This window comes from Myripristis murdjan, chromosome 9 (genome assembly GCF_902150065.1).
Source record: "Myripristis murdjan chromosome 9, fMyrMur1.1, whole genome shotgun sequence".
Classification (NCBI taxonomy): domain Eukaryota; kingdom Metazoa; phylum Chordata; class Actinopteri; order Holocentriformes; family Holocentridae; genus Myripristis; species Myripristis murdjan.
The window spans coordinates 18,454,350-18,470,445 of NC_043988.1; the positions used below are offsets into that span (position 1 = coordinate 18,454,350).

Consider the following 16,096-nt stretch of genomic DNA (forward strand, 5'->3'; position numbering starts at 1 on the left):
TTATTTTCAGAAAAGCAAAAAATATATTAATAGGACGCAAGCCACAAAATAACTGATATCCATCAGTTTTCCCCTCATTTCACTCCTCCCTTGGGTTTTTGGGGCAGTGCAGTTTCGAAATCTCCATCCCATTGGCCTCGGACACAAGGGCTTTGAAGTGTGGAAGATGTTGTGTGCATGTGTGTATGCGTTTGAGGGTGCGTAGGGGTCGGAGCGAGGCGGGCATGCAGGTGATAGAGTACATACACACTCCCCTCTGACTGTACACTGGCCTTCCACTTCTGTGTTCCCTCAAAGCCTCTAAAAATCTGTCCAAGGCTCTATGCACTCCTCTGTATCCAGGTGATAAGGCAAGAACGATAATACTGATGGTCTCTGGTGTGTCTGCTCTGCCCAGCAGTCACCCGACTCATTGTCTGTATTTGTGTTTATGTGTGTGTGTGTGAATGGGAGTGAGAGAAAAAGAGAGCGAGAGAGAGGGAGACAGAGGGAGAGAGAGAGAGAGTTTGGTGAGAGTCCTGGCTCATCGTCCAGCTCATGGCACGCCTTGTGTTTTTGTCTGTGTTTTGTTTGCGTCTGAGGGCTCTGTGCCTCTCCCAGGCAGGGGTGCTGCTGAAACAGGATCACTCATGCGGCACAGGGGGGAAAGAGAGAGAGAAACAGAGGAAAGAGGGAGAGATCGAGGGAGAACCACAGGGAGAAACTCTACTGCGGCAAACCCTGCACCTTTCCATTTCATTTACATAATCTCCTCTTTCCCCGTCCCCTCCCTGCATCCCCTCCTCTCCATCTAACCTATCACAACATCCTGGTCAGGATGCTCATACCACTTCTTATTCTACTAATCGTTACATACATGCTTCAAAGCAATGCCGAGTGTAAATTTGATCCAAAGTCTCATATGGTAACATTCTCTGATACAAAACAAAAATACAGTGAACACAGTGTATTCATACTGGCATGCTACCATCACACACTTCCCACTTAATAACACAGTGCCTTCAGTTGTGTTGTCTATTGTTGTGATGGGGTTGCTGGTCTTCTTTTGAGAGAGAGAGAGAGAGCCTGGGTAAAAAGGAGAAAGGGTCCACATGCCCGAGGCGGAGGCATAGCAACAAATGACACCAACACACCCTCAGCATGACACCGGTGGCACAGCACTGTGCAAAGAGAGAGGTCACTTTAAAAGAGTTTAAGTAGGGAGAGGGAATGAGGGGGTGGGGGAGAGAGAGAGACAAACTTCTTCTTTTTTTTTAACTTTCAGCTGCCTGAAGCAGCAAAACTTTGTATCTGTGATGCTCTGGTAGGTCTTTAAACTTAATAGCTGAGCTGCAGACATGCAGTGCTTGTCACTCTTCCTCACTGGCATACAGGTTTCATTAAATATATCACAGAAATGTTTCCTCCTGGAACTCGCATCCCGCTGTCCACTCCCTACAGGCGTACATCCTGGTGCTTAGTGGGAAGTACAATGACTCCAACGGAGCCACTGGTCTCTGAGTCACTGTCATTCTCTGCACAAGCTGTTTTAACATTTCTGTTTATCAAAGACAATTTCCCACCTTCTGTGGACTATAAAGTTTGATTTTATTCTATTCTATTCTATTCTGATCCTCTGTCTAATTCAAGCTATCAGTGGCTGTCTTTACACTGATCACCGGTTACTGTGCACTCAGAGGCTGTTGAGAGGCTAACATAACGTCTTGTACACATACATGCACACATACGCAAGTGCAGACAATGACACACGCAAATGTCTACATGAGAACTCTGAACACACTGTAAACAGAGCAATGGTGCTTCAAAAAAGTAATTTCACTTAAAGTTACAACTGGAACACCTAACTTTTATAAGTATATAAAGTTTAAACACTAAAACACCTTGAGATCAATAGAAACACCATGAAAGAAAACTACAGTATATAATATGAAGTGTTTTTGGTTGGCACAGTGTCTCAGTAACACCCGTTCATTTACTCACAGTTGCCAAGCTGTGTTGGTCAGCCATGGTCTTCCTCTTCCTACTCTCTTGCTCTTTCTCTCTTGCACCCCAAAGTAATCTCAAAAAAAAATCCACCAATCCCCTCCCTCCACTCAGCTGCAGAACAACAAACTGACCCCAAAGTACTTCCACTCTTTAACCTACACACACCTGTCACAGAGGTTACGATCACCATACTGAAATACACCATCCTCCCTGTGGAAAAGGCACTCAACATGCACATGTGCTTGTCCATGTGTGTGTGTGTGTTGTGTGTCTAACAGCCTGTTTAGCACTAAACAGATCTATCCACTTGGACAGATTTCCAAGAATTTAACAGGATTTGTATTTGCACTTCATATGTGCCAAGCCATGTTGCTCACTATATGCAAGTTTCATGTTATGAAGGTGGCCACTTTCATAATATTAAGATTGTAGGTCTGATCTAAGCAAAATAAATGTAACAGAACACAGATCACAGAAAACAGACCTTTTTAACAAATCCTTTTTGTACGGGATGCTGCCCACACAGATTGTAATTCAGCAGACTTTTACAGTGGGAAGTGTGAGGTGTTTGCAGACCCTGCCATGGTGATGCAGGGAAAATCCTTTCAGCAAAATCCGAACAAGCACAGCTGATGACAGACACACACACATGCACCCGCAAACTAACACAATATGAACAGTCTCACAGCAAATGGTGGCATGGTAACACCATGGTGACCCTGACTGAGGCCCCTCTGCTGGCGTTCCAACCCCCTGGACACAGGCCACTGCAACACCCCCTGACCCCCCTCCACCCCCAACACACACATACACACACACACACACACACACACACACACACACACACACACACACACATGCAGCCTCCAGAGAGAGGCACACAGATATCTAAAATAAATTTATTTTTCCACCAAAGTAAAACTATTCCTATTGGTGAACTTGTGTTTCCTACGTATGTGTGTGAGTCTGCACATTTGTGTGTGTGTGTGTGTGTTTATGTGTCAAGGAGTGTGTGGTGACAAGAGATAAGGATGAAGGGGAACCACACCCATCTCCAAACTCAGAAAGACGCACAGTGCACAAGCTTATGTACTCATTTAAACATGCACTCTCCCTCCCTTGCACACACACACACACACACACACACATACATGCACAGCAGCCTAAAAAACACTTTGTGGTGATTCCTCTGCTATGCTCTGCTAGCCTCCAGAGTGATTTAGATGAATGTATCCCTTTCTTATTATTCCCATAGAGAGTGGACAAGCTTTGGGCTCTGGGGCTGAGGAGAAATGAGCAGGCACATTAATCATACTGTTCACAGTGAAAGAAACGGACAATAACCTGCGCGTCAGCCCTGCCGTTGACAGTAGCATTACCGCCGCACAGTGTCGTGCAGTGGCCATGCCGCTGTCCTCAGGCTAAACCAGAGCCAAGCAACTTGTAATGACGCTCAGCATTATCAAATAAAATTATTCCTTTATCATATTATAAAACATATCTAGCCCTAAACTCCCCACTCTTCTTCCTTCATGTACATTCAGGTTGTTGCCGTCTTGTCTTTCCCTTCACCGATAATTCTCTCTCTCTCCCTCTCTCTCTCTGTCTCTCCTTTGCTTGCTTACTCCGCTGGTGCTGCAGCAGACAGAATGACATCACCTCCTCGCCGCTGGCGGACTGCAGTGTGCGAAAACTCAATGTATAACTGCGTGGATGTGCTTCTGTGTGTGTGTATTACTGTGAGGAAGATGTGTATGCATGAGGGAGCATGCCTAGGATCACCATCCCAGTCATGAGAACCCTCTCCTCTGACGGGGAATACTATCGCCCTAAATGGTGAATGAATGGTGAATGTATGAAACCTAACACAGCTGAAGGATCATTATTTCCACACAGGATTTTTTAGTACGTGTGTGCTGATACTGAATGGAATCAAATGGAGTTTGAGTGTGTGCTGTTTGTGTGTGTGTGTGTGTGTGTGTGTGTGTATGGACGAGAGAGAAATGAGAATGAATGGAAAAGGTGCTTCACTGTCGACAAGACAATGTGAGGCTTGGATAGAGGAAGCAACCTAGAAAAGAAATGCTGCTAATTAGGAAGTAGAATCACGCAGGTACACTTAAAAATTTTAACAGGACCTTTGAGATCTGATTGTGGAGACTGCATTTTATGAAAACACATCACTGTATGTCCACATTTGGCCTGAAAATGGCTGTTAAATCTCCTGCATGTCTCCATATCCCACGGCTCTAAATCTGCATGTGCATTGCTTTTCCTTGCCCTCTGTTTCCGTCTCCTCATACAGCTCGTATAAGCCTTGTTGAATGTGCTGTACAATCCCGATCGCAGCGCAAGCCTGACCGTGCCTGTATCTGCTTTTGTAGATCTGCTAGCAAAGTGAGCAAAATGCATCCTGGCATGATGAGATTATAAAAGTCGAAACTGAGGCAACAAGTGTAACTGTAGCCATAGAGACAGTATGGAGCTGTCTTGTCAGAGGCTCAGTCCCCATGGAAAGGCACAGGAGTTGGGCTATTGATCCTAAGCGAGCTGCCTCCAACGCTCCCGACAGACCTTTGTGTGAGGCTGACACATGCAGCGAGCCAATGACCCGCTCTGGAACCGATGCAACCACCAGCGCTGAGCCTGCACTCTATATCGCCCTGAGTACAGAATGATGCATTTACACTAGTGAATTAATTCAAGCAAACAGGCCAAGAGCAGGCAGACGTGTAAACAAACACACACACACACACACACACACACACACACAAACACAAACTGTTCACAAATGTTCACGCATGCACACATACAATCGTGAGCGCGCACAAAACAAAAATATACATTTTTTTTCTTAAATTTTACAGTCTTTTTTTTTAATTAAACTAATGCATTGAAGGTTCTACCATTCTGGCTCTTATTATCATATGGGAACTTTATTATTTTTTTTAGGTTAGATTAATCGCTATAGTAACTTTTTGCACTGAACATTCATTCAACAACTGATTTTAGTATCAAATATCTTTTGCAAATTGAATTTCAGGGACATTTCTTCACTACAGGACACTTTCTACAGTGACTACTATTAGACAGAACTATCAAATGTTTGCCATCTGATCGAGCGGTTATTTTAGATAAATCTACTGCTCATTAAAACGTAATAGCACTCTTGTCATGTGGATCAGCCAGAAAAAGCTCACATGTCCTTTCAATCATCTTGGACAGTTCAGTTTAACCTTGAACATGTCCCGGCACCTGCTGGAGGAAAGAAAGCCAAGACTGTTTTGGGTGTGTCATTAACAGATGAATGCTGGAGCTCTTCCACTGAATGTCAATGGGACAATTTCTTAGCCCAAGATGCAGGGTGATTTTACTGGGATATGGGACTGTTATCTGGTTCACAGAATAGTAAGCATTATTATGGAAATAAAACCAACCAATACACACAGACATACTCTCTCTCTCTCTCTCTCTCTCTCTCTCTCTCTCTCTCTCTCGCTCTCTCTCGCTCTCTCTCTCTCTCACACTCTCTCTCTCTCTCTCTCTCTCATACACACACACACACACACACACACACACACACTGGGCACAACATGAATTTGCATGCACAGCACCAGGTGCAAATCATAAATATTTTAAGTGCTACCACAGCTATTTACACACACAGCAGAAAGGTGAAAATAAGGTGCATATGCTCAGTATGTCTTAAGTCCTGCTTTAGTTGCATTAATGCACACCTCCCTGAGCTCTGAACAACACAAACTCAAACTGAGCATGACAAACTCTTTATAATTTTTGATGTTTCTTGGCACCATATTAGCGTGTGATTTTCTTTCAACACACAGTGTAACTGGACATTTTCCTGCACAGCTCATGTACTTGCTGGAGCAGAAGACTGAACACTGGATATGGAAATTCCTGCAGAGGGCTTAAACAGCTATTTCATCTGCCTTTTCTGCTGACTTGCATTTGTTCTAGAAATTGATTTTCTTTCCTTCCGCTTTTTTTCTTCTCTAGCATCCATCTCTCCCTTCATCTCTCAGCCTACTTGAAGTGGCTGAGCAGCCAGGAGGCTGTTTCCGGCTACAGTGATGTAGTAAGTGTAGAGTCAGTCCGACTGAAGCCCGTGGGACCGTTCAGCTATGGACTCATTTACAGGAAGCGAGGAGGGCCCTGGGATGGAGCTGATACATTCCCCCACCCAACACTGTCTGTCTCTCTGTCTGTATTTCTGCCTGTCTGTCTGCCCATCTGTCTGTCCTCCATCCCTTATATCCGGCAAAGCATCTTGTCCCATTTTTATTATTTACTTTCTCACAGTCTCAGCCTCCCCCTCTCTGCGTCCCACTGTTTGTCGCTGCCTTACTCATTGATTGGTCCCGCCGCAGCCTCTGCAGTTTTAGATGAGATTGTCATGGTTATTGTGATCTTTTGTGGAAAGAAAGAGGGTGCAAGCTGTAGGGTGGAGACAGGGCTTGGAGCCTATGGAGAATAGGATAAAGTTATGGTAAACATCTTGTGTTTCAGTCCATGGTAACACAATGCTAATTATTCAGAATGAAAGTGGTTAAATAAAGTATTTATGAGTAGCTGTGAAATATGCGATTTTTGTGTGTATATTTGAGTTTCATGACTAATTGACTAATCTAATGACTAATTGTTTTAACTGCTAAATTAGCTAACAGGGTGGGACCCTTAGAGTCCAGATGGAGAGCAATATAAATGAAATGAAAGGGAATTACAGTCAAGCTATAGCCGTTACCTAAATATAATGAAGTGCATATCTTTACCGTTAACTAAATGTTGCTTCAGTAGTATATCTACTAAATGGGCAAAAGAAAACCCCAGAGATATATGGCAGTGGTGTGAGCAGTCACAACTTGCCTGCCAGTCTCAGTTATGCATGGGTGTTTTGGGTTAGTTTAAGTGATCACTGCTCTTTCCAGCACATTTCTCGTAACTCTAGAATGAAATAATTTGATGATGAAATACCAGACAGGGTGAATTCTTTGAAAAGAAGAGCTTTACAGAAAAGATGAAGTGCTATGCTTTTCATCACAAATTCCAAGGATCCTGAGGTGAACCAAATCCAGTGACTCTGTAAAACTGACTACAGCTCATCCTCAGAGGTACGAACTCCAAATACAATCGGTGCATTTCTGCAGGTTGCATCATCTAACACCTCGCTGCTGCTTCTTCTGTTTCCCCATGAAAACCTTGGTTAGCACCCAATTAGTCTTCGCTGCTATTCGGGTGGCAGGGGCTTGTGACTGGGCAGTCTGTTTCCAAATTTACTGCCTAAGTACGAATATACAGTCTGTAGTCGGAGTCTTCAGTGACACCATGATAAAAGATTCTTGTTAATTGACCCGCTAATTAGTTTACTGACCTCTAGTTTACTTATCACCAGCTAATCCTGGTTGACATCATATAATCTGAACATCAAACAGAGGAACAAATGAGGTCAAAAACAAGATTAAGGTGCAATACAGGGCAGGACACACACACACTACACACACACACTTACACAACTTGCTAATCTTGGATGCACATGCATCACAACTCTCAAAGATACTCCCAAGAAATCAAATGTTGTGTTGCCAATGGGAAGCTCTGATGAGGGGCTCTGATCTGGTTTGTAAGCAAAAAAAAACAAAAAAAAAAAACAAAGAATAAAGTCCCTTCTCCTCTTTAGGGGTCCAGCTAAATGAGCCTGTGTTACATGAGTGACAGATCACCTTCTTACTGAGCAGGGCCAGTGTTTACACTGTCTGTGTCCTCTGTTTCCTCACCATCTCCATGCCCTCCATCTGACACTCGTCTTCTCTTTCTTTGTGTGTCTCATTTTTCTCTGTCAACGTCAGTCAGAAAGGCGAGGGGTATATTCACGACTGAAAAGAAGACCAAGCAGTGAAAGCAGAGCCAGGAAGAAGTCTCCAAATAGTTGATGTGAGGGGACAGAAACGCAGAACAGCCTGGCGCATAGCAGGAACTGAGCAAACAGAGAGGCATTTGCTCAATAAAACAATGATCCAGAACAAAACAGACAAAAAGTAAATAATCATACATCAATATTCATGTGCCCGAGACAGAGTAAATATGAGAAAACAAGGGGGAAAAAGCCAGAATTGGCCCATCACTGTCTCAGTGTCTGAGGTGAAAGGATGAAGACAGGGATCACTGGCAGGTGCATTAGATCTGAGGAAAATGCAACCAGGGATTTGGTAACAAACAAGCCACTGCAAACAAGACAGCAATAAAATGATACTGGTAGAGAAGGATACAGATATAGAGAGATTATGTGAAACAGAGAGAGAGAGAGAGAGAGGGAGAGAGAAGGAGTGACAGGAAAAGAGATGAAGCAAGTGTGTGAAGGCACAGAGGAGATGGAAAAGACAGCAGAGTTTGTAGTACTCACTCCAAAAGTGACGGTCTTGACTGGCATGCCTGTTGGCCCTCCACTCTCTTTCTCTTTCCACTTTTCTGTCTTTATCTTTTTTTCTCTTTTTGCTCAAAACACACAGCTGTCTTTCTGTGGCCCCCTGCAAGTGCCGTGGTACAGGGCACATAGACCCTGTGCAACGTAAACATGCACACACACCCAGACACACACACTTGAGTAAGCAGGGCCCAGCGTGGTGGGAGGAGAGACAGGGGAGGGTGGGGGTGCAGGACGGGGGCCTGGGGGTTTATCTCTAGAGGAATGCTGCCTGTATCTAAAGACACACATTTCACACACAGCCAAAAACAAATGGTGCCCCACACTCTCACCATGGGTTTCTTGCCTATATCTAGTCTGCCATTCCTGTTTCGCTTTTTGGCTACTCTTTTCTCAGTTGCTCTAACTCTGCCACTCTCTCTCTCATTTTTCTCTTATTCTCTCTTTCCTCTCTCTCCATTTACTTTTTCTCCATCGTTTTTCTTCCTCCATCTTCTATCCTACACAACATGTTCTATATCCTGTTCTTTATCTCCACCCCAAATATCCTCTCTCCACTTTTCACATTTTGTTGCAACTCCAGGTCTGTGTTTCAGCCCAACTTGATCCCTCCTTTCTGCTGTCCCTTCTTCCCTGCATGTCACGCCCATCTCTGTGTCTGCTGTATGTTTTGTGACAGCCAGACAATCTTTTTTTTTCTTGCACCAAGCAATACCAGAATAGCATAGTTACTGTGGAGAATGGGTGTGTTTTTGGAGCGGGTCTGTTTCAGTCTGTGAGGTGACTTACAGTGACAAAGCGCCTGGCGGGGGGGCGCTGCCACCGCCCCGTGACAATGGGCCAGACACACGGGGCGGGGGGAGCACCGAGGGGCCAGCCTCTCAAAAGGCCCTGCCTCTTTTAATAAAGCGTCCGTCATTCCCCGCTTGAAAAGGCCTCCTTTTCTCTCCCTCTCCCCTCCTCTCTCCCTCTCCTGGCTAAATGCTGGGAAAAGCACATCGCTGCCAAAACCATGCAGGGAGATAAATGCTTGCAGGAGAGGGGAAGGAGGGGGTGATGTAGAAAGGGGGCTACACACCACTCAGTGGCACTGGACCATGACCTGGGCAAAAACATCACGTGGGTCTCCTCTCCTGTCCACAGACATAGGTTTAGATACTGATGAGAGCTCCTCTGCCAAAGAATGTGGGGCAGGGGACTGCAGCCACTAATGTCCATGAAGACATGACAAATTAGCCCGTGGCCTTCCACTAAAGGGGAGAGAAAATCTCTCCTCGGACATAAACCTCAGCTCTGTCCCACCTCCACTAGTTCAGCCTGTGGAGGGGAAATAAACTGAGGAGAGGAATGATAACTTATCAGGTCCTATAGATGGTAGCACTTCCGTCAGGTCGGACAAATTCAAGTGGGTGGTGGCTAATGATTGAGAATAAAGTTTTTAAACAACCTGGAAAAAAACTGAATTGAGTTGTGATTGGGAAGGGTAAACTCAAGCTATATTCTCATTTCTTTGCCAAAATTAGCTTTAAAAGCATTTTTAGAAAACTAGACTGAGTTAAAGAAGATGGGACTCAGATTCAATGAAAGGCTGTGGGCTGCAGACTCAGTGTCTTGACAACATGGTCTGCAATTTAAACTTCAGCACTGGCTTCAGAGAGCGGTGCTCCAAAGGTCATTCTCAGTCTATGTCAGGTTGACTTTCAAAGAGGCAAAGAAGGGAATGAAAAGAGTAATTTGCTCCAGCAATGGATGAGACAAAAAGAGGCAGAGAGAGGCTAGACTCTCACTCATTGTCTAAGTGTGTGGCCCAGGCAGGTCGCAGGTTCTGATATAGTGTTCTCTCCTGTTTTGTAACAGGGTTGATTTAGGTTGGGGATAGACATGCCCTCTGCACTCTGTCTCCTGCCCCCCTTGTTGGCAGGATAAAAGACCACAGCCGTCCACGTGTGCTGCCTTGTGGGGGTTTATTGCCCGTTTCCTGATGCTTCAAGAACGGAGGCCGGAGTTGAAAAGGTGGGGGAGGAATCAACATAAACACAGGCACTCTGTCAGTTTTCTTTCTTCAACCTGTCACACTTGTTCCTCCCATCTGGCCTCTGCTCTGGCACACAGTAACACACTGCCTCACAGATCCTGGAGACAAAGATATATTCTGTTTTTTTTTTTTTTTGTTTGTTTTTTTTAAGAATCAAAATTGAACTGTCTTTTACATATTAAGGTTGTTATAAAAAGGTCTGATTTCCAAAGTAGCAAAGCATGCATAGGATTTTGAATTAAAATCTAGGTAAACACATCAAAACTGTTGATAGCTGCTTGTTGATAGTCAAATGTATTCATGTTTTTGTGTGAGTTGAGTTTTCCATTTTCATTTGGGATAATGGCCCTCTAGTGGCAGTGCGCAGCATTGGCCTGTAGCTATGGCACAGCTGTGGGTTGGGCTGGGTTGATTACTGCAGCTCTGGCACTGTCCTATCTCTTACACACACACACACACACACACATAAACACATACAACCACACTGCCAACAGGCAACTCTTTATCTTCTCTCAAACTATATTAAAGGAATAGTTCACCCCAGTACGAAAATTCATTAATTATCTACTCACATAACAAAGAGCATGTTTGTGCAACTCCATGTCAGCCCTCCTCTCCAAAACAACAGAAATAGCTAGGAACTCGCTCTTTACAGTTTCAAAAGGGGAAAAAATAACCAAAAAAACATGACCAGTCAATACACTGAAGACGAAAATAATTATATCAGTTTTGTAATTAATATTTTAATACAGTTGTATTTTAAAAGTTGTAATATATGTATGAAAATTAAAAATTAAAAAAGAGTGAGACATTCACACTTCTTGCATCTTGGGTATCATGTAAAATTCAGCAGTCCCATTTGTGTTTACCACTTTTTAGGGCTGCTTGCGCAGTTCTACCCATAATTACAATATTTTTTTCTTGAGCATATGAAGACAGCATCTGGGTAATTTTTGTCCTCGTTGGAACTCTAAAGAACCAGTTTGGAGCTACTTCTTGGGGGTTTTTTATGTTTTTTTTTTTTTTTTTTTTTTTTTTTTTTGAGAAAACCACCATGGAGCTCCACTTGTCAATTTCCAGTGTGTTATGTAGACATACACATTTCATCAGTGTTTCATTGTGCTATTAGGAGGGTGAGTAGATCATGAATGAATTTTAATATTGGGTGAACTATTCCTTTAAGTTCACCTGGCCTGGATTGGGTCAACTCAACATTAACAGCTGGACTTGCTGGTGTTGAAATGGTCCTGGCTGGGTGGGGATACATACACACAAACAGTCATAAAACCATCCATACACTGACATTACAAAACAACACAACACACACTTATTGATTGACTTGTGGCTATATCAACATACATACTGTATATAAAGACACCAAAACAGATGCACACACTCCCCTACGTTACAATAAAGCCAGACTGACCTGTGAAAGACAAAAACAGGGAGTTAGAATTACTGAGACAAAGGACGAGAAAGGAAGAGGAGCGAAAAGATGAAGGCAATAGAGAAGAATGACAGCAGCAATAAGTCAGACTCCGGCCAGGGTCCCATTAATCTTCATAAGTGGAGAGGTAGATATGAGGAAATACAGAGGGAAGATGTGCAAAGGGAGAGAGAGAAGGAGCCTCACTGAGGGGAGGATCTGTCTTTCTGACTCTCTGTGCCTCCCTCTCTCATATGTGGGGGCTATCAGAGCTCTGGCTGGGAACACACACTCCATAATTTAAAAGAGACGATCTAGCCATCAGTCACAGCTTGGCTTGACTCAGCATCAGACAGATGGAATCTCAGCTGATGCATGCAGAATAACTAGGCTGACATGTATCTTCATGTATGTGTGTGTTTTTCGGGTGTGTGTGAGTGCATACTTAATAAGAAAACCATACGAAAATGACGTGCCGATTAAATTAACAGGATCTGCTGTGTGGCTTAGCTGGCATTCATGTATGACAGAGCCTCTGGGCTGGCCATGGCTCATCCTGTGCTGTAATATTAATTGTTTTTGTGCCTTCACTCTGCTCCAGTCTGTTATGCTGCTTCAGTAACAGGCAGGTGGAACAGGCAGGCAGACAGGCTCCCACTGCACTGCACCAACTGCACTTGGAGAGTGCAAAACACACACACACACACACACACATACACACACACATACACACAGTCTTTTTCTTCTGCTCTGCTGGCTGTGGATGTGCTCGGGCTCCTTGGCTCAACAGTCTGGACGGCTGTGACGGAGCCCTGCTGCATCACACAAGTCTCAGGGTGGTGAGCTCCCCAGTTCACGGATTGTTATGCTGCATTCGATTATAAATCGAAAATCAGGACTTCCGACTTCCAAGCAGGAAAAATGAAATTGAACGGTGTTTTAACTCAGAGTTCCTAGCTGCAAAGTGGGCACGATTTCTCAACCCTGACCAGGGATTTTCTACAGAGGAAGGAGACTCATAGGCACTGCCAAAAGTAACGTCTGGTTGGGCCACATGCGCTGGTTTAAGCCAATTATATCAGTCTTTGATGTCATGAAGCTGTCTCTCAAGTTTCTCAACAGCTGAAGACTTTCATCACAGCAAATGCAGACTCACAACATAACTTTTTTTAAGGGACTCATCATGGCTCTCTCTGAAATTATCCTGTCATGAGGAGCATGTTGGGCGTGAGAGTCAACAAGGTCAATTTGTTATGTCACAAACCATTTTCTTAAAAAAGCTGTTTGGTCAGCATACAAAAGGATCTGGGTCTTTCTGATCACACTGCTCGGCGACACGTTTTTGACCAGTGATTGTTGTCTCCCTGTCAAGGAGGGTCTCTGCCCTGATTTCATGTCCTGACATCATAACAACATAGCTGCTCATACTGTCAACAAAAATAATAGAATCATTGCATCCTTCTTTAAGACATTGTTTTATTTTCAGTGTGGTATATTTTTAGATCCATCAATATACTGATACAGTGGGTGATTAAACTCATTGTAACCACCCTGTTTGCATTAGCATGGATCCATGTTTCTCCCACCTTGTAGCATGAACATGTGTATTTCGGTAATGTTTTGTTCCCACATCCAACCAAAATCGAATGCAGCATCAGGTCAGCCTGAGAGGGAGGAAACGATGCAGGAGAGAGAGGGAGAAAGAGGGAGTGGTGAGGATGGGGGGACCCAAGTGGCCAGACCATAATTCAATCAGTGTGGTTAATAGGTGCAGAGCCGGAGTGGCCCAAGATCTCAGACTCCATTCAGACCTAATGTACTGCTCTTACACTATCCGATGCAGGCTGCACCGACCAGGGGCCAGATGCATAAACGATGTGTACACACAAAATCATGCATAAACTTTTTCCTGCACAGAAACTGGTATTAAAACAAAGAACATGAGCTGAGAATGTGCATATTCTAGACATGCACAGAGTTTTTGACTGTAGGCTGATGGGAAAGTAGAAGAAAATAACACAGAAGAGGGAAATTAAGCAACATTATTATTGTAACTTTTTTATTTCAGTAAATGAAGTGTCATTAATATTCAACTTCATTGTGCGTGTATGATTTTGTTCAAGCCTATTTACCTACTTCACACTGTGAGTGAAAGTAAGTCTGTTGCACTGTGTCACACGTAGTGATTGTGTGATTGTGTGACTGATTTAGAGACATATGTGTGATCATTTCTGTGTTTACAACATCTATTGCACGTCTGTCCGTCCTGGGGAGGGATCCCTCCTCTGTTGCTCCCCTGAGGTTTCTTCCTATTTTTCTCCCTGTTAAAGGGGTTTTTTATGGAGTTGTTCCTCATCCGATGTGAGGGTCTAAGGACAGAGGATGTTGTATTCTTCTGTAAAGCCCTTTGGGACAAATTTGTAATTTGTGATTCTGGGCTATACAAATAAATAAAATTGAATTGAATTGAAATTGAAATCAATTAATAGTCATTATAAGCACTATAAATGGGCACGTGTAATGACACTGGCAGCTTTGGTGCGGTTGGAGGACTTTGCCAATACAACACCAAGAGGAGAACAGGTGTTAAGAGACCCTGCTGGAGAAAGGAAGGAGTCCCTGCTCCTCCACCTGTAGCTCACACACTTGTATTGTGCACACTGATGCACTTTTTCGCCTCACGCTCGTAGTAACACCATATCTTTTTGACTTCTTCCAGGGTCCAAAGCTCAAAACTAGGTGAATTAATGGATTCAGTCACCCTTTGCCACTCGTCACATTTTATTTTGTTTGTGATACCAGAGTTAAGACCTCTGAACAAAATAGCGATTGGTGAAGTTCTATTTTTTCTCTGATGTCCTTTTCATTGCCATGTCTTAACAATGAATGTGAAATAAGGCTTATTAGGGGTGTGTCAACCTCCATTTATGGTTGATTATGGGAGAGGGCATGAGCCTTGTGCACATGCACAAAACATAACAGTGCGTACGCATTGTTTTATAAGTCTGACGCAAAAAGTACATATATATGTTTCTCCTTTTGTGTGTACACAGATCTTTAGTCTTGAATCTACATAGAGTTTTATGCATCTGGCCTCTGGACTTGAATTTGGCTTGCCACTGTCAACATCACTCTGCTATAGGCTGGCACAGTACAATTATATTATAAGTCTCTCACTGATAATATGATAAACTGTACTGTTTTCTCTGAGGAAGAAGTAAAGTATATTTAAAGGAATATTACACTTTACTCTTACATTACAGTGCTGTAATTTTCTCTCATCTACCGTTACCTCTACTAGGAATCTCCTGCATTTCCAGACTGAATTTCAACACAACCCTCAGAGAACCTGCCTTGTTGCATTCAATAAGTGTAGGTGGTGAGAGCCACAGTGATACTGGAGTGAGAGGGTTTCCAGTCAAGAAAAAGTGAGGCCCCACCCTTTACTCAAAACGGTGCATGTCTTATGGCTGTGTTGCTTTAGATTTACTGCTGAGATTTCTCTGACTCTACTATGACGAATTTCTCCCTTTTTGCTATTTGAACTCGAGTGACTGACACTAAAATATTTACCAATAATGTTTGAGAGTTAAATAGTTGAAAGAAATTCTGTTACTGAAGTTCCATTGTATCTCGATGTAATGAAGGAACATGACCAACAGCATTTTTTAAGGTAGACGTTGCAAAACTGTTGGACAATTAGGCCCTATCTTATACCATAAGATCAAGCGGCGGGTTTAGTTTCCAATTGGTGCAGTTGACATTTTCTCATCCAGCGCCCACGTTGAGTAAATAGCAAATGCACTTGTGCCCATCTGTGCGCCCATGACTGTACGGCTGGCCAAGAAAAACCAGGTCTGAAGTCAGTGGCACAGTTTTGACTGTTATTTTAAGGGAATTATCAAGATAATAGTGCCTGCCTACATAGTTGGGTACACAAAGCGTGTACACTCTGCTTGTTATACACACAAGCAGGGCAGCTCTGCTTTACCCCGGGGAGCTTTGGAGCAATTCTGCTCTTGTCGTAGAAGGTCTGCTCATGCACCTGCAATTCATGCGCAAGCAGATCTGTTGTCTGCAGAGAAATGTTTCTTTCTACAGCAAATCCACCATTATAATAGCAATCTGCCAAGGTGCAAGAGTGCAGGGCGTTAAAAGCGAATGGAAGATGGCACTCTGATTGGTTTACTGCATATTACCCCAAACACAC

The 16,096-nt window shown here is 43.5% G+C and overlaps 1 protein-coding gene across 1 annotated transcript in view; it reads right to left on the minus strand.

Moving 5' to 3' along the window:
* The window catches only part of ank1a (ankyrin 1, erythrocytic a), a 45,225-nt gene extending 36,632 nt beyond the window's left edge, over positions 1 to 8,593 (minus strand). Inside the window, exon 1 of the mRNA XM_030059763.1 lies at positions 8,405 to 8,593. Within this exon, the coding sequence (XP_029915623.1) occupies positions 8,405 to 8,431 (27 nt within the window). The 5' untranslated portion in view covers positions 8,432 to 8,593. The remainder of the gene's footprint in view (positions 1 to 8,404) is intronic.
* Positions 8,594 to 16,096: the final 7,503 nt, after the last annotated feature.